At 41.5% G+C, this 19,597-nt stretch overlaps 1 protein-coding gene across 1 annotated transcript in view; it reads right to left on the minus strand.

Moving 5' to 3' along the window:
* Window positions 1-11,113, minus strand: part of ITGA2 (integrin subunit alpha 2) — a 68,421-nt gene extending 57,308 nt beyond the window's left edge. Inside the window, exon 1 of the mRNA XM_063295678.1 lies at window positions 10,938-11,113. Coding sequence (XP_063151748.1) covers window positions 10,938-10,995 — 58 coding nt within the window. The 5' untranslated portion in view covers window positions 10,996-11,113. The remainder of the gene's footprint in view (window positions 1-10,937) is intronic.
* Between the last annotated feature and the right edge of the window lie 8,484 nt (window positions 11,114-19,597).

Raw genomic sequence — 19,597 nt, forward strand, 5'->3', positions numbered from 1 at the left:
CTCTCTCTCTCTCTCTATATATATATATATATATATATATATATATACACATGCATACACACACATCCATATATACATATACATACATACAGTATCTGAGGGAAAATGTTTTCTTATTTTATTTTGGGGGGGGGTAGCATAAAAATTGAGAATGCTGCAAAAAAAATGTAACTTTTTTTGGAATTTGAAAGGCCAAGTGTGATTTATAGTGTTTCTATAGCTCCTACATGATTACAACATTGAAATCTCACACAAACAACCAATCAGGTGGAAGACTTAGGGTCTTCAATTATATCCATGTCTTCTAAATTGAAGGTTATATTTTTGACCTCCTGTGATTAAGGTGCCTTTGAAGACCAAACAAATGCTGGTCATCAGATAGGAGTGAAAGTTTAACTCAGACAATGCAGTAGGCCTAAATACTCAAAAATGTGTCCATATTTGGAATTGTGAGTACATGCTTTTTAAACATGTACCATCCATGAAATATAGGCACCCTAAAGGTTTTTTTATAAAGGAAACTGACAAATAAGAACCAACGGTATTCAGAGGCATCCATCAGTGGCTCAAGGGAGGCAAATGATGAAAGCAGAATGATGCCATTGTGACACAAGTTCTGCCTCTTTTGTATGTGTGTTGACACTTCTCACACACGTTCAAAAGGGGCAGAGCTTGTATAGTGATGGCACAATACTGCTTTTATCATTTTGACAAAACGCCTGCAATCCTGTGTATGTCTCTGGTGGTATCTAATGGAGTGTCATATATAGCGGTAGAAGTTGTAGAGGTAGAAGAAGCTGGATCTCTTTCTTCTAATCATCCAAGAGGAGGAGGAAAAGCATCTACAGAAATACAAGGTGAGGCAAGAAAGGTAAGGCTTCTTCTTTCACCTCATACCTGCCTGTACTTTATCTTGTAAAATACACCCCATATATTTCTATATGAGCAAGATGAATACCTAGCTCTCTTGAGAAATCTATAATGCTGGGAAAGGTAGAAGGAAAGAGAAGAAGAGGATGACCAGCAGCCAGGTGGATGGACTCAATTACAGTGGTGATGGGTGCATCATTGGAAGACCAGAAAGACCAGGTTCAGGACAGATCATCCTGGAGAAAGTCTATCTATATTTTCACCAGGAGCCAACACCAACTAGATGGCACATAATCAAAACAGCGAGCATTTTAGCATCAAACATGATTGCCTATTACATTTTGTCTGGCCCTAAAACCAGCTTATTACAAAACAGCATGTGTCCAAGCAATTAAATTAACCAATTAATGCTGAAAAATTGTGGCTGAACTATCCTGCATTATGTGGTTGAATTTTATTTAATATTTAAATTTATTTATTTATTAGCTAAACTCTTAGTAAAGGTAAAGGTTTCCCTTGACGTAAAGTCCAGTCGAATCCGACTCTAGGGGGCGGTGCTCATCTCCGTTTCTAAGCCTTGGAGCCGGCGTTGTCATAGACACTTCCGGGTCATGTGGCCAGCATGACGACTCGGAACGCCGTTACCTTCCCGCCGAAGCGGTACCTATTGATCTACTCACATTTGCATGTTTTCGAACTGCTAGGTGAGCAGGAGCTGGGATTAACAACGGGAGCTCACCCCGCCGCGCGGTTTCGAACCGCCGACCTTCCGATCGACAGCTCAGCGGTTTAACCCGCAGTGCCACTGCGTCCCTAGCTAAACTCTTACCAAACCAGATTTCCTAATGCTAATTAGCTGAATGGCCATGGTCCTAGTAAGAACAGTCATGCTTCTGCTAATTGCCTTTTATATATTATTGCCCAACATTTATTAGAGTAACAATTGCAGCATCTTCAGTTAAAAACATAGTGCTGAGGATGATGCTGACAATGACGGTGATAACCACCTGGTATATAGGTACATACAAGCTCACTGGTATGAACAAAACAGTCACAGTGCAAATAAAGGTATATGATTGTTGGTGTTGCATTTTGTTCAAATGGCCTTGCATCTCATAGGATGCTACTTATAAGCATTTCTTACAAAAAGTCATGAAGGAAACATGGATCCTCATACTCAAACCTGTACAATTAAATCTTTGCCCACATGTACCTTAATGTAATGGGCTGTGAGAATAACCTTGAGGGACAGAAGGAAGAGCCACAGCGGAGACGATGTTCAAATAAAAGAATCTGAGTCCAAAGCAGGAATGTAATTCAGGAAAGCGTCTCAGACTTGACCTTCCCTAGTTCTCTTGAATGTAAAGGCAGGGAGGAGAGACACACATCCAGACTTGCAAGATTCAGTTACTGTAAGCTTATAATAAAAGTAGTGTTAGCATTCATAACTTTGGTTTTCTGGTCTGGACTACCTCAAATGGCTGACACTTAATGGTGGTTTTTGAAGGTGTTTTTATGTTTCCTTGCTTCTAATCCAATGATCAACACTGAAGCCTCTACAGAAATACAGAGCAGGGCTGGGCAACCTCCAGCCCTCTAGATGTTGTTGAACCACTCATCCCAGCATTCTGCACCACTGGTCATGATGGTTGGGAATTGCAGTTCAGGAATGCCTCACGGGCCACAAGATTTCATCTCTAACATAGAAGAAAACCTTAATATAACAGGCCTGAAAGGTATGCTGGTAAAGCTATATTTATTGCTAGTTAAAAACAAAACAACAGCCTAATAAATTACCACCCCCCCAGTGTTTTTTGTAGATAAAAGGAAAACAACGGGTTCCTATGGAGCTTGTTCTTTGTGATTATCTCTTCCCTTTAATGTTTTTGAAGGAGGGGAAGAGGAAATGCAAGGAAACCTGCTTCTTCTCTGCACAATGTTGATATAACATGGGTTTTTTTGCATTTATATTTCAGCAGCTATTGCTTATTAACAAAGAAGTTCTGTATATGATTATCCCAAAAGTAAACTCTACAGTATTCAATAGTAACTATGCTTAGAAGAAAGAATAAAAAGATTTAAGAACTGGGGGAAACAGGAGCTTTTCATGTAAGAGAGCTAATATGGTATAGTAGTGAAGGTGTTGGTCTAGATGCCAGGAGACCCCAAGTTCTAGCCCATCCATGGCCACAGAAGCTCACTTGGTGACTTTGGGTCAGCCACTTCCTCTCAGCTCAACAATCACAGGGATGTTATTGTGGGCAAAACGTGCTGTGTGTGCAACCTGAGCTCCTGAAGGAAAGCAGGATATAAATCTAGTAAGTAGAAGAGCCAGAGAACCATAGAAACATTTAATGGACTAGTTTGCTACAGATTCCTTTGCTATTAATTTGTAGAGAGGGGGAAAGGAAGAGTGTTTTTAACACTTATCTGGTCTCACCCTATACAGGAAGCAGCTATTTATAAGTCTGTTTCCACTGCTCTTCACATTCCTACTTATATTGTTTGCAACAATGAAGAGGATCAAGTGAATTGATCAACAAAAAACAATCCTTATTCCATTCCATCCACAAATATAGCACAGTATTATTTTCTTTCAAATTGGATTTCTACCTCTTCCTTTTCTACCTCTTCTTTCCTAAATTGACCTGGCTGCTGCAGATTAAGCACAAATTTATTTCCAAAAATGTCACAGATTCTCAGATGAAACTCTGGGGCCATGAAAGTAAAATTCCACTGAACACTACCATTGGAATCAGTTGATTAACTATGGGTACTAAAAAAGAATGTTTTCTAAATGTGCACATTCTGATGGTGCTTGCCAAACACAGGAGTATTTTGAACATTATCTGTATGTATTCTGTTCACAAAGAAGGCTTCTGTACTGGTAATTCAGGAAGAGTGCTGAAACAAGGGCCAAATCTGGAATGGTTCTTGTGGCATTTTTAGAAACCAAACTATGTGAATGCCAAGAACAGAGATATGGACTTATGCAGCACTCTATTCTTAGGTAAGCAAAAATGAAGTCAAAAGCTACAGTTCTAATTATGCTTTCTAGGAAGGGTGACCTTTTTACAATTAAGGGGCATATTTCCTCAGAGCACAGCTGTTGGGACTGCATAATGGCAGAGGATGGGATCATGGCCAAAAGTGGTAACAGTGCAGAACTGTACAATTTCCTCTCTGTGTTGGTCCTACCATTTCCCCTTTCTTTTCTGTCCTATGCCTGCCTCTCTGACTGTGTCATTTCTGTAGGACAATTAGACTCGGGGTTAAATTAAACTAAGCCAAAAGCTACTGTACTTACAACCTCCTTTTAGGCAATAATTCACCCTGGATCCATGAATATAACATACATTATTTATTATCATTATCAGCCTGAATCAATCTACTGCAGGATGAAGGCCTCTTCACTGCAGTCTACCAGGTCCAAAGCAGATTGGTAGACAGATGTTTTTCAACTTCCCAGTGTAGGTCAAGCGAGAGTGATTGGCCCAAAGTAACTAGTCTCCCTGCTGCTACTCCAACACCTTAACCACTACACCACACTGGCTCTTATCTCTGTCTCTCTCTCAGCAGAATCACAGGTGGCCCTTCAAATTGCCTATAGAAGGGTTGCAAAACAGTAAAGGAGGTCATGATCTGGCTCTGCATTCAGTGCAGCTTTCGCCACAGTGAAAGTTGCTTTGATCAAGGTCAGATGACAGAACAAGCCAACAAAGCCCTGATTCAGAAACTGTGATTTCTTTAATAGGATTATTATTAATTCTCCCCTCCAAGGGAAAAAAATCCAATTTAAACAGATTATTAAAATTTGATTGGCACAGATGTATAGAATAAAGTAAGTTTATTAAAAGAGCCACTAATAGCCTCTATTTGAGAACGGCTCTGCTGGAACTATCAAACTTCTGCTACTGGTATAAAGCTTTGCAGACAACTCTGATTGGCATGCAGCTTGTGTCTCATATGCCTTTCAACATTGTAGCCATGGAAATAGTGGCAAGCCTGCACAATGCTGCCCAACAAACACCTGGAATGAGTAAGTGAAAATAACTGTGCTGAATGGGGAATGCCCCCGTCTTTTAGCAGAATTCATGGATTAGCCAAGTCTTTCTGAAAAAGATGTAGAGCCACAAACATATCCATTGATCTCAGTGTTTCCCATCTGAATTACATTCACATTGTTCTTAAACATTTTGTTAATCTAGCAGAAGTTGGAGTTCTATGTGAATTATTTTCAGAAATTGAAAGTAGAGGTCTATATGGCAAATATATGTTACGTTATATATGACCAGAAGACAGCGGTGGTGATAGATGTAGTGGTGCCAAGTGACAGTAACATCAGGAAGGAGTACAAGAAACTGGAGAAGTACCAGGGCCTGAAGGAGGAACTAAAGAGGATATGGAAAGTGAAGGGCAAAGGGGTCCCAGTGGTGGTAGCAGCCCTTGGGGCTGTGACCTAAGCTGGGACAGGGGTTCCAACAGATCCCAGGAGCAACAACAGAGCTCTCTGTCCAGAAGAGTGCAGGACTAAGGACAGCTGAGATACTGCGCAGAACCCTCAAACTCCCAGGCCTCTGGTAGAGGACCTGAGGTTGAGGAAGACACATACCACCCTTAGGGGTGAGAAGATAATTTTTTTTATACAAAATATCTGTTCTTCTTTTGCTTTGGATACTATTTACCTCTGTAAAATAGCTCTCCTTTACAATACAAGCTTCTCTTACTAATTGTGCCATATTCACTCAGATCATAATCCAATGGCCATTGGGATCTCAAAGGAAGAGATTCAGATCCCCTTGCACGATCAGCAGAGAATCTATGAAACAAAAAGGGGCAGATGGAGCATCATGGGAAGACAAAACAAAAAACAACACCCAGATTTGGGTCAACAGGAACCAAAGTCCTTGCAGTTCCCTGATCCACAGGGTGATAGGGGAATATCAGGAAGAGTTTAGTAGCACCTTTTCTAACTAACCCATTTTATTAAAAAGCATAAGCTTTTGTGAGCTGTGGCTCACTTCTTCAGATGCACAGAGTAGTTAAACTAATGGATTGGAAAACAAAATGAAACATTGGGAGGGGGGAGAGAAAAGGTGGCTATGCAGATGCAGCTTATATGTGAGACAGATCACAAGTATCTCATCAATTAGCAATTATAATGTGTTAAAACCCATTGTTTATTAATGATTTCTGAGATAGCCTGAAACTTTTGATGTATGTGAGTTTAGCAGTCATTCCTTCTATAATGCTGGCATAGTCTTGTTATTCTAAAACAGCTTATTAACAATGAAATCTGTAATTGAGTGTCCTGGAGGTTAAAATACTCTGTTACTACTTCATCCTTGTTTTGAGCCTTGATGTCAAACTTATGACAATTATAGACAAACATAAGCTCTCTAGCTGATAACACATTTATTTTCCTTTCATTAAAGATGTGAAGGGAAACTTTCAAATACAGGAACAGAACAGAAGAAAGCTTCACTCAGCATGGATCTGATAGCACCCTGGATGAGAAGACCTGTTAGCCTTCAGATCTTCCCAGAGTGGCTGGTTGGGTGCACTTGGCTGCTTGCATATTGGGTGTCCTCAGGCTTTGGGGGCTGAAATACTGTTGATATAGTCTTTACATCCAATTTGTATCTGATGAAGACATTAAAATGTTCCTTTCTGTCTACTCTTGCTCAATCCAAGGTCTCTGCGGGTGTGTTATCCACAGCAGGAGACAGACTAGCGACAAATAGTCTTAGCATTGCCAAAGCTGATGGAAGCAACAATTTCTTTTATCCTTGAAGACAGTGTACATCTAATATAAACCACAGTTAATGCGTGCTTTGTGTTCAATCTATAACTATCACCTTGAGACTGATTTTAAACTGCAGAGTTCACTGCTTAAACAACTGGCCTAAGTTTTGGATTTGTTTTGCTTTTTCCTCATTCTTTCAGTATCATGCTATAAGAAGGCACCAACAAATAAAAATTAAAAAAATGGCACCCTAACTCATTTTTAATGTAATGCAAATGTTCTAATGCTTTTAAACTTTTGCATGTAAGTTTTGCATGTAATGCAAATGTTCTAATGCTTTTAAACTTCAAGAAGCTAAATTAGGAAGTGGAAAATCCCCTGAAATAACATGTATTTAAAAGTGGCTGATGCCTCTATATCTAGCTATTAGGGCCACTAATTTGGCTTTCCTATTCAACTTTCAGAAAGTTGAAACTTAACATAATCAATAATTTAATTCATTAATAGGCATTCTGCCTCCCAGAAACTAGTGCATCTCTCCTGATGCCATTGAAAATTCAGTAGCACGATTTGCTGTTAAAATGAGATAGAACAATCTTGTTTTTCCCCCACCATTTTTATGTTTAATGCTTTGGCATTACTTCAGAGGGAAGAGGATTTATGCAGTTCCACCCACTCTTTTAACTAAGCCTACACACATTTTAGGTATAATTGCTCACTCACCACCAGGTGCAAGTATGGCTGTTGGGAGGAAAGAAGTTGTGTACCCCTTTTTGCTGTTGGAACAGTAGTTCAGTCAGCAGGAGAAAACTCATTATAGCAGGTATTGCAATTAATGGATAAAACTTTAAACCATGTCCCTCAAAGTAAATCGCAGCAGCATCTCTTTGGCAGCCCTGACACCATCCAGGCCATAGAACAATAGCAAGTAAACACTCAGTCCACTGTTCTTAGCTTTTGGTGGGGAGAGTTTAAGAAGCAACATTTGTGCCTTGTATCTTGCAGAGATGTGAAGTAGGATTTTCATCCCTTAAGAAATCCAACCATTTCAACACCAGGCAGATGTTTTCTGACTGAATGGGGTTTAAGAGGCAAAATGGCTGCCTCATTACTTTGCAACACCACTTCAGCAACAGACTGTGTTGCGCTGCCAGTCCTATGAACCACAATAGTAGCACCTCCCCATCCCCAAACCATAGTAGCTTTAGCAAACCATGACATGAGTACGTAGTGTTGTGTGAATCATCAATTTGTGGCATATCCAACAAACCATGATATAACCAAACACAGCTTAACACAAAAGCTAAGCCATTCTTTAAGCATTTTCAGACAGTCATGAGTACAAGCATTTTTTTCACTACAGCTCTCACCATCCAGGCACTCTGCTTCACATTCTAAATTCCATCTATTATGTTTCGACAACGTTGGTATAACCCTGTCACTCTAGCCAAGTGCCTTTTAGAACCCAGCACTTTTGTTTAAGCCCCAGTCACTTTCACCAAGAGAATAAAGGACAGATTAGATAAAAATGCAGAGAGAATGTTCCATGCTCTGAGAATCCATTCTTTCAGAAAAGAGAACAAAATACAGGCTTGTTTGCATGCACAATTCTTGCAAAAGGTTAATGTCTCTGTATCTTGTTTCATTCCCTCTAGCGCTGTTACATTCTGCAATGTCTCCCTTAGTTAGGAACAAGTTGGAACTTCTCACAGGTAAATGTTTTTGTATGCCATCCAGCTTAATAACAAACTCAGACGAAATAACACACTGATTTTTGCACTCTGGAATGTTATGGTAAAAATATTACAACAAATTAATATCCACAACTGCTGTTCTGAGGGATAAAAATGGCTGCAAAGGGTCTTAACTCATCCAAGTATTCAAAAAAGTTTATATTTCCACCCCTCACATTCACCTAGCCTAAAACAAAAAGGTATACTTTGTCTCCTTCAGTTCTTGCTAATAAAAGGGGCACCATCAAAGCCTCCAAAATCATGTAACCAGCTCTGGTGAGGAAAAGATGCTCTATTCCATAGATCCTGGCATGGATTTAATATGTAAACTGCAAATGTGAATTAGACTAAACAGAATGATGCCTGCAATCTGGAAATAAGAATTGATTCAGTCTAGCCCTGAAGTCTTTAGATAACATCTCTTCTCAGTCATGAACTGCAATCCTCTAGTAGGGTTTGGTTTTTTAATCTGTTCAATCATATCTGATTCTCAGAAACTGCCTGGACAAGTCCCTGCAGTTTTCTTTGCAAGGTTTTTTCAGAAGTGGTTTGCCATTGCCTCCATCCTAGGGCTGAGAGAAAGTGACTGGCCCAAGGTCACCCAGCTGGCTTTGTGCCTAAGGCGGGACTAGAACTAAGGGTCTCCTGCTTCTTTTAACCTGGTGCTGATGCTTTAACCACTACACCAAACTGGCTCTCACTCTGACTAAATTCTGTACTAAATTCTAAATTCTAAACTCTGACTAACTTCAGCAGGCTTACAACCCTATACATATTTATTTTGGAAGCTAGTACCACTGATTTCAAGCAAGCTTACTTCTCAGAATGACACTATGTCTGGGTTCATGCAACACAATAAGCCATAATTTATTTATTTTCTATCCCACCTTTATTATTTTTATAAATAACTCAAGGGGCCAACATAGCTAATACTCCTTCCTCCTCCTCCTTTCCCCACAACAACCCTGTGAGGTAACTTGGGCTGAGAGAGAGGGACTGGCCCAAGGTCACCCAGCCGGCTTTCATGCCTAAGGGGGGTCTAGAACTCACGGTCTCCTGGTTTCTAGCCTGGTGCCTTAACCGCTAGACCAAACTGGCTCTAATGTGGTTTATTATGTTGTATGAACTCTGCATTACACTTTGTAAAGAATGGCTGATGCCACAGTATGCAAGGCATTTGTGGTTCGTATAATAAACCATTATTAAGGAAATCACAGCCAAGCATGATATATGAAAAATACATATAGATCAGTGATATCAGGAGAATAATACTAGCTTATTTTACAACAGGAGTATTTGAATTACTGAAATAAAAAAGGCTAATTATGGTTTATAGAGACCCATTTTGGAGTAGTGGTGCCGGGCTAGAAACCAGGAGACTGTGAATTCTGGTCCTGCCTGAGGCATGAAGCCAGCTGGGTGCCCTTGGGCCAGTCACTCTCTCTTGGCCAGGGCCGCAACTAGGGTCTGTGTCATCCTGGGCAAACATGGATTCCGCGCCCATTTTGGCGCCCCCCCAGCACTCATTTTGGCCCCTCCCCCAGCACTAATTTTGGCGCCCCCCCAGCACTGTGCCCAGGGCACATGCCCTGGGCGCCCCCCCCCTTAGTTGCGGCCCTGCTCTTGGCCCTAGGAAGGAGGCAATGGCAAACCACTTCTGAAAAACCTTGCCAAGAAAACTGCAGGGACTTGTCCAGGCAGTCACCAGGAGTCAACACTGAATGGAAAGGGAACACACACACCGAAAAGGTTTATAGCTATTGAAAGTGATCTAAAAACGAGAAATATCAGTCCTATGTTATTATTAATTACATATACATCTTGTCATGGTTCCTAAATGCTTAAGGGAACCTGCAGGGCTTCACCTCCTTATCTTCACAACCCTGTGGAGCAAACTAAACTCTGTGTGATCAGCATGAGCTCACCTACCAATTTTCACTTGTTTTCCCCAGCCTTAGTCCCCCACTGAAATCCCACACAAACCTTACACCACTAGGTCAGTGTTTCTCAACCTTGGCAACTTGAAGATGTATGGACTTCAACTCCCAGCTTGCTGGCTGGGGAATTCTGGGAGTTGAAGGCCACACATCTTCAAGTTAGAGAAACACTGCACTAGATAATAGTGGCTCCTCATTCTGTTTCTTTTATGGGATTATCTTCAATAATGTAGAGAACTTTTCTCCAACCGGAATCTTTGGAAATGGAGCGTCAGGTAAGCCGAAGTAATAAGCAAAAATAAGAGAGCCAGCCAGCTCTGAGGTTTGTCAAAAGCGCCGTCCCACTGATTTCAACGGGGGACCTAGAACACAGCTTTGCATCCTGTCCTCGGAAAGTAGACTGGCGTTCAACTACTCTTCACTCCCGGGTAGGGATACAGGATCTCCGAGCTTCCACCGGGCTGGATGGCACCTGTTCCAGCCTGCTCGAAGGGGAGGGGAGCGTGGCCACGGGCGCCGCTTCCCCGGGTGGCTTTTCAGAAGAAGAGCGCCCCGCGAGCCCGCGAGCGACTGGATGGAAGGGGGCGGCCAGAGCCGAAATACGCCGAGGTCGCTGCCCCCCGGCCCGAAAGAAAGAACGCCGCAACTTACTTAAGCCGAGGAGGTTCATCAGAGCCAGGCAGCCCACAAGTCGCCTTCGCTCACCCATTGTTCCGAGACGGAGCCGGGACTCCAGCAGCGAGACCGCGCAGCGAGTGCGGGCCCAGCGCAGAAGTGCTAAGTAGAGGCGCGCCGAGCAGCTCCGCCCACCGGGCGCGCCCTGCGCTCCCCCGAGGGTCCCTCGCAGCCGGCGATCTTCTCCTGCCCTCCACCGCTTGCCAGGCTTAAGCCCCTCCCCCTGTTCCCTTGCCCGCCAGAAACAAAACTCTTCCGCCCCGGTATTTAAAACGTGCTTTCTGGCCTCGTGGCCTTCTCCGTGTAGTGGGTGGTGGCCAAAAACAGAAGAGAGAAGTAGAGTAAATGCAGGAACGATCCCACCTTCGACGTGATTGGTGGAAGGACTTCCCCGCTCAGAGATGCTCTGCGCTTACCTGTCTCTTCTGACCCTTCGTGGCTCTATCAGGGTTTATTGAAGACAGGAAGAGCCGGCCTGAAGGGGAGAGAGGGGTTTTGTGCTTTTTGCTGGTGTGGGTGCACTCTGTGGTCTTATTCTCTGGGCCAGGGTTTCTCAGCCAGGGTTCCGTGGCACCCGATGGTTCCGTTAGAGGTCACTAGGGGTTCCCTGGGAGATCACGATTTATTTAAAGAATTATTTCACATTCAGGCAACTACACATTAAAGAGGTAAGTTTCATTCTTTATTTTCAGTTTAAGAACACTGTTAATGCATATATACAGGCCTACCCATGAAACGAGTATAATAATTTTGTAACTTCTGGCCCATATTTGAGCCTGAATGTGCAGGGGCTCCCCGAGGCCTGAAAAATATTTCAGAGATTCCTCCAGGGTCAGAGGTGGAGAAAGGCTGCTCTGGGCATTGGCACCTAAGCCAAGCTGTATGTTGTGATATAGAGTATTTGGAAGAGTTATAAATTAGTAGAAGTGAATGTTCATCAAGACAGAATTAATGCAACCTGAGCATGTATGAAGGCACTGACTGATCTTTTTTGGATTTGAAAGCAAAACACAGTTGATTCCCCTTAGTACTTGGATGGAGGACCACCAGGGAATCCTTCCTAGACTGGGAAGTCAAAAACATTCTGGAAGAAGGCAATGGCAAACCATTTCTGAGCTGTGGTCAAAAAGATTATGTGGATGTCTCCCACTGGAAACAGATTTTTCCTTTACCTTTAAGTGATAGCATGAAGAGAAGATGTTGCATCTCTTTGATAAGGCACATATGCACAAATTCCAAGTGTGAATGGGAGCTTCCAGTGTGTCAAAGTCTCAGCTTCAAATTTTGTCCTTAGCCTGGAAGTTCTTATGTGCCATTTTTTTCTCATCCTCAGTCTTTCCTTCTGCAGTATGGGCTCAGTTATACTGGTCTACCTTTCAGGAATGTTGTAAGGATATCCAATAATACACAAAGGCCTGGAAGGGTTTATTACTCAATACATGCAGAAAAAAAAATCCTGCATTTTGGATTTTTTTTCTCATTGCACCTATGTCTCTGTACATTTAAAAATGCTCTTTTGCATTATTTTGAAGGTACAGGTAGTCCTCATTTAGTGACCACAATGGACCAGCAACTCAGTTGTTAAGCAAAGTGGTCACTAAGTGAAACCACAACTATGCTTATGATCTGACTTCAGCTTTCCTTTGCTTTATAGACCTGCAAAGGTTGCAAATGCAAGAACTGGTCAAAAATCACTTTTTCATCACTGTTATAACTGTGAATGGTCGCTAAATGAGGCAGTCACTAAACAAGGACTATCTGTACAGAGGGTCTGTTCTCCATAATTGTCTTCTACTTCATTGGCTCTGTAGCTAACCCCCAGCCTTCTATCTGGATCATCATAATGTTGGGAACTTTTCTGCATAATTTATAGGTATCAGTGACATAAAAGCACTCTTTTTGTTCTGGGAAAAACCAAACTCTACAAGTTTTTCCTCCAGTTCTCAATAAACCAACTGTCCCAACTGGGCATTCTCTAGATGTGTGAATTTCAATTTCCAGGATTCTTAATAATGGCTCTGATAGCTAGAGAATTCCAGTAGTTGCTCTGCATTTCTAGAGAGCACCCAGAATGGGGCAGAATGCAATAAACACTGCAAAATTATTTTCTAAATGTGTCTTTACCTTCTTGCAAGCACCCAGTATATATAAATAACCTATATAAATTGTAACTGAATTCTTACTAATTTAATACTTGGTGGGAAAAATACCTCCCCAAATCCCACTTTCAAATTACAGGTATTGGGTATGATTTTATGAGAAAGTCAAATTAGGCATAATACATTTACTGTTCCTAAAGTAACAAGTTGACTGACAAAATTATTGGTAAAATGTACAAAAAGAAATGGGATTTCATTTTTTTCCAAATGTCAATTCCCATTTTCCCTCCCCACCCCCCAAAAAGGTTTCTCGATGTTTGGCATCTACTATATAACAAATGCTTTTCACAGCTGATGGCAGAACCTACAGATCTTATCTGAGTCAATAGGCTAAGCAGGGTTAGATTTTTCTAGTGCTTGGGTAGGAGACCTCCAGAAAAATCCCAGGGCTGTAGCCTAGATTGAGAAGTTGGAAAAAAAAAATAGAGGTCTTATATTTCAGTACAATTCGTTTGTGCTACACTGTTCATATTGGGAACTCAAGGGTATTTTCCCAAGTCATCTTTTCCCACTAGCAAATTTCATTAAAATTTTATTAAAAGGCTTGAGGGTTAAACAAGGCTGTGAAAAAGAGCAACATCTGGTTGTTTCTAGGACTCATTTTGCAGCACCCGAATCTTCCTCTTTGCCTCTCCAGTTTTCAGGTTGATGGCCTGGTTCAGTTCTTACTTTAAATTCTGAAGGAAGCTTATCCAAATATTCTTGACTACAGCAGACTCCATAGCAATTCCACACCTTATTTGCTGATCGTTAGAGACACAAGAAAGTTGATTTTCCAGTAATAGGAAGAGGACTTTTTTTTCCTCCTCCTGCCTTGACATGAGTTCTTAGGAAAACATTGTTAAGTATCATAAATGATACGCAGAGACTTGCCTTTTCATAACTCATTGATTCTTGGCTATCCTGACATGTATTTGTGTTCTGTTTCCTGCAGCCAGCTAAGAATAAAATGTCTAGCTTTACTCAGGCACTCCCAAGAAGTAAGTCATTAACTTACGCTTTCTTTATATCTATGCTGATCTAAACAGTTTTCCTGTGACTGACTATACCTGGGTGACCCTGGCTACATCACAGTTGTTGAGAAGACAAAGGTTAGAAGTAAGAGTCACCTGGGCCCGTTTGATTTCAGAGCAAGGCAGGAAATAAATGTAATAGATAATAAATAAGGAGTGCCCCCTTTCTTTGAATTTTAAAATATCTAAGCGATGAGAGCTAGAGAAAGAACTCACACATAGGCTTCACATTACACTGTGATTACATCCTGTCTAGAGCTAGAAAAAAACAACAAACACTCCCATCTGTAAAAAAAACCGAAACGTGAATGTTGCATCACTCTTTTCCTAGAATTAGTGATATCATCTGCCTTACATCAGTTATGTGTACAAAGCATTCATACAATCATAGAACTGGAAGGAACAATTTTGGCCAATGAACTGCTTGGAACAGTAATCCAAATCAAAGGATCCCCTGCCTTGGCCATTCAACCTCTGCTTCAACACACAGCTGTTTGAAGTGAAACCCAGAGCAGCCTTTCTCAACCTTTTGATCCTGGAGGAACCCTTGAAATATGTTTCAGGCCTCGGGGAGCCCCTGCACATTCAGGCTCAAATATAGGCCACAAGTTACAAAAATTACTATCGTTTCATGTGTAGGCCTGTATATATTTAAGGGTTCTTAAACTGAAAATAAAGAATGAAACTCAACTCTTTGATGTGAAGTTGCCCGAATTTGAAATAATTTTTTAAATAAATCGTGATCTCCCAGGGAACCCCTAGAGACCTCTCACGGAAGCTTAGGGATCCACGGAACGCTGGTTGAGAAACCCTGCCCTAAAGCAATGTTTCTCAACCTTGGCAACTTCAACTACCAGCAAAGCTGGCTAGGGAATTCTGGGAGTTGAAGTCCATACATCTTAAAGTTGCTGAGGTTGAGAAATGCTAGGCTATAGTAACAGAATATTGTGAGTCTCATTGTGTTTTCCCTTCCCTCTCTCTTATACCCAGGAAGTGAAGAAGGAATTAGTCTCTTTCTAATACTTTCCCACTTCCTTGGGCCTGGGCCTGCATCTGTACATTTCAGTTTTGTAACCTTTCTGAATAGCTTCTCCAAGGTCACCTCTATAGCTCCTTATGCCCAGATAGTCTCTATTAAATTTCTTTCTCATGTTTTTGGCTCATTGATACTTCTTTCTATTGAGATTGTTTTCAATGTTATTTCTATATTTGTAAAATGCTTTGCTGAAGTCAAGATTTATAACTCCCCACATATTTCCAAATTCACCTCAATTTCCTGATTATCACATTTTTTAAAAATCCATTCGAGTGTGTCCGACTCTCGGAGACTTCCTGGACAAGTCCCCGCAGTTTTCTTGGCAGGGTTTTCAGAAGTGGTTTGCCCTTGCCTCCTTCCTAGGGCTGAGAGAGAGTGACTAGCCAAGGTCACCCAGCTGGCTTTGTGTCTAAGGCAGGTCTAGAACTCATGGTCTCCTGGTTTCTAGCCTGTTGCCTTAACCACTGCACCAAACTGGCTCTCTATCACATGTTATCAGGAATTTTTTACTAAATGTTACTACATTTTGGTCAGTTTTCATTTTCTTAGGCATAACATGTATACAAAATTCCAGGCATGCCTAGAAGCTTGCTATCTATACTAGAGCTGTGCAACTTTTCAAGACTGAGAACCAGAGCTGGCTTTTTAATAATATACCAAGGCTGACATTCTAAAAAGTTGGCAAAGTCAGAGCTAACAACTCAGTAGGACCCAGGACAGAAATTAAACTAATTGGCATCTTGCCAATCTCTGCTGCTCTTAAGTAGGATTAAGACTGGGTAATTTTTCAAGATCAGCCAAGATTGGCTAGATGCCAATTAGTTTTTATCCTGGGTCCCCAAGCCTTCCTAACATAAATTGTATTAAATTTAGTCTAATTTGTAGACTATACAAAAAAAAAAAAAGCCTGGGCTTGCCAAGTTAAAGCAATATGTGACACTTCCTTAAATAAACATTGAATGTGCTTGTTCATATGTCGACTGAGAGCATTGCATGCCACCTATTCATGAACTGCGGGGGCGGGGTGCTCGGTGGAAAGGAAGCCTAGAAACACAATGAAAGCACATTTCTTTATATGGCAGTTCTTATATTTCTGCAATTTTCATGTTATCACATTGGAATAATAATTTGTGGGTAAATGGGCATAAAGCTATTTTCCCACTGATATAATCAGGTTTCCAAATAAGTTTGAGTCCTTGCATTTGTTATTATGAAAACTCAATAGTTCGCATAAACTTCGAAGAATGCTCCTGCCTTCTAATTAACTGATTACTGAACTGTGTGTCCTGAAGGGACAGGATGTGTCTATCATAATTTCTTATCTGATAAAGCCAACTCCTATTTGTACGTCAAATTGCTAATCTATTTGTGTGCTGTACTGCATTTACACAAGATGTTGTATTTACTGCATTCCTCAGAAAGTTTGTTAACAGCGTGGGAGAAACCTCTGAATCATTTAGAAGAACTACGGGGGAGGGAGAAATTGGAGTGGGTGAAATTAGAATTGTTGTTGTTTATTCGTTTAGTTGCTTCCAACTCTTCGTGACTTCATGGACCAGCCCACGCCAGAGCTTCCTGTTGGTCATCAACAGCCCCAGCTCCCCCAGGGATGAGTCCGTCATCTCTAGAATATAATCCATCCACCTTGCCCTTGGTCGGCCCCTCTTCCTTTTGCCTTCCACTCTCCCCAGCATCAGCATCTTCTCCAGGGTGTCCTGTCTTCTCATTATGTGGCCAAAGTGTTTCATTTTTGCCTTTAATACCATTCCCTCAAGTGAGTAGTCTGGCTTTATTTCCTGGGAAATTAGAATTAAATGAGCCAAATTCATTATGCAGTTCTTAGGATCTGCCAGAGAGGTTGTGACATTTTATTTATTTATTTATCAAATTTGTCACCGCCCATCTCCTCCGACTGGAGGGACTCTGGGCGGTTTATAATACAGAACAATAAATATACAATAAAATCCCTCTAAAACAATTTCTTAACTACCCCAGATCATAAAATCCAGATGGCTGTGATCTCCTTCAGTCATTATGTAGGAGGGGCACTTCAAGGCACTAGCCAATCCCAAATACGTTGATTCTCCTCCCTGCCCCAAGCCCAGTGGCAGAGCCAGGTCTTCAACTTCCTCCGGAAGGCTAAGAGCGATGGGGCTAATCTCACCTCTGGGGGCAAGATGTTTCACAGGGCGGGCGCTACTGCAGAGAAGGCCTCTTATCGACGGGGTCCGTAGCATGCCCTCTCTGCATGAGCGGGTGGGACGAGCTGATGATACGGGGAAGAGGCGGTCCCTCAGGTAACCTGGTCCCATGCCATGTGGGGCTTTAAAGGTGATAACCAACACCTTGAATTGGACCCGGAAGCAAACTGGTATCCAATGCAGCTCGCGTAGCATAGGTGTTATGTGCGCCCTTTTAGGGGCGCTGAAAATAGCCCACACGGCCGCATTCTGGACCAGCTGAAGCTTCCGGATACTCTTCAAGGGTAGCCCCATGTACAGCGCATTGCAGTAGTCTATATGGGAGATAACAAGGGCACGAGTGACTGTCCAAAGGGTCTCCCGATCCAGGAAAGGGCGTAACTGGTGCACAACACGAAGCTATGCAAAGGCCCATTTTAACAATGTACTTATTGTTGGAAGGTTACCTCCTCCTTCAGAAGCAGTTTTTTTTTTCTGCTTTTCTAAACAGAAGGGAGAAAAAACTTCAGGTAAGGTTGTGGTAAGTTCACAGTAGCTAGGTTTAACTTTACGCTAAGACATCATATTGTTTGTCTGATTTTAGCTTAGTGCAGTGTAAACCCAGCCATTGTGTGGGTAAAATTGTGGCTTACAGATTAGTGTTGTCTGTGAACTAGACCGCTGTGGCTTTTTCAGCAAGCCATGATTAAAAGCCCCATGTCTTACCACAATGTGTGAAACCTGCTACAAACTTTTTAAAAAGATATACATATAGAGCAGTGTTTCTCAACCTTGGCAACTTTAAGATGTGTGGACTTCAGCTCCCAGAATTGCCCAGCCAGCAAGGCTGGCTGAGCAAGGTTGAGAAACACTGATATAGACTACATAGACTATATTTAATAGTGAAATGCCAAGAATAGCGTAAGGGCAAATCAAACCAAACAGTACATAGATAAATATACAGAAATATGCTCCTTGCCTTACCATTTTCTAATTTTTTAAAAAGACACATCTTATATGAGTACCAATGCTGTTCTTTAGTATTTATTTCTCTTTGTTTTTAGATGTAGTGCATAACTGTTCTCTAGCTTGTACTTTGTTTGTCTCAATCATGGATATGACTAAACATTTGCTTTACTTCCATTAAACCAAGTGTGGATTCTTTCCCCCCTTTCTATCTATGTACAGCTGTGTCCTTAGCAGAAATGAAGCAAAATTCTCCCTGACTTGGCTGCTCCAAGCAAAAACAGAGGTGAAGACTTCTGTGTGGCCCAGGAAACAGCAGGCAACTGAATTGTCCTATACAGAATACGGAAGCTCTTTAACCTGAGGGTTTCAGGGTCCAGGAGGAGGGAAGGAAGGCAGTGTCAAGGTAGACAAGATAGTGGACATGGCCTTTTGTTTGTATCTGTCAAAATCAAGTATCCCCTTGAAGATCTGTATAGACCTAACACACAGGAGAGCGAGTTTGGTATAGTGATTCAAGGCACCAGACTTGACATGGGAGAATGTTGAGTTCTAGTCCTGCCTTAGGCATGTTGAGTTCTAGTCCTGCCTTAGGCATGAAGCCAGTTGGGTGACTTTGGGCTGGTCACTCTCTCTCAGCCCTAGGAAGAAGACAAGGGCAAACCACTTCTCAAAATGTTGCCCCAAAAAATGGCAGTGGGATTGCCAAATCTCAGAAGATATTATCAGTCTCAGTTGAAATATTGGAAGTGTTTTGGTGTAAATGCCAGAAGGTTTAGGCATCTGAGATTTCGGGCATTTTTAAATCAGTTTTCTCTGCATATCTATGGTCATTTTTTTTTTTTTTTTGCATAGCAGAGACTCCCAGAAATTGTCTGAGGGAATGATGGCTCCATACCAGCCTTTTACTAAAGTTCTACAAATATTTAGATTAAACACTTCCTAAGCATTAGCCATTTTAGTCCTGCAGAAAAACAATCAAGGAATTTGGTGACCAAAGTCCCCTTCATCAGGCAAAACTTATTCTGGCTTGTTATAGTCTCTTTTAGCAAACTAAGATACCTGATGGCTTAGGATGATGTCAGTTCACCAGCAAAAAAATAAGCCACATTGTGGCTTAGCACTCTATGAGAGCCATGCTAATATACTGGAAGCACAGTAAAGTTAAATCACAATTAAGTTGTTCCATTGTTTTATTTTAGCTCAGAATAAAATGAATCACACTTATAAATATATGAATTTGGATCTAATATATTATAAGATTTCAAACTGTAAAGGAAGG

Source organism: Candoia aspera, chromosome 2 (assembly GCF_035149785.1).
Source record: "Candoia aspera isolate rCanAsp1 chromosome 2, rCanAsp1.hap2, whole genome shotgun sequence".
NCBI lineage: Eukaryota > Metazoa > Chordata > Lepidosauria > Squamata > Boidae > Candoia > Candoia aspera.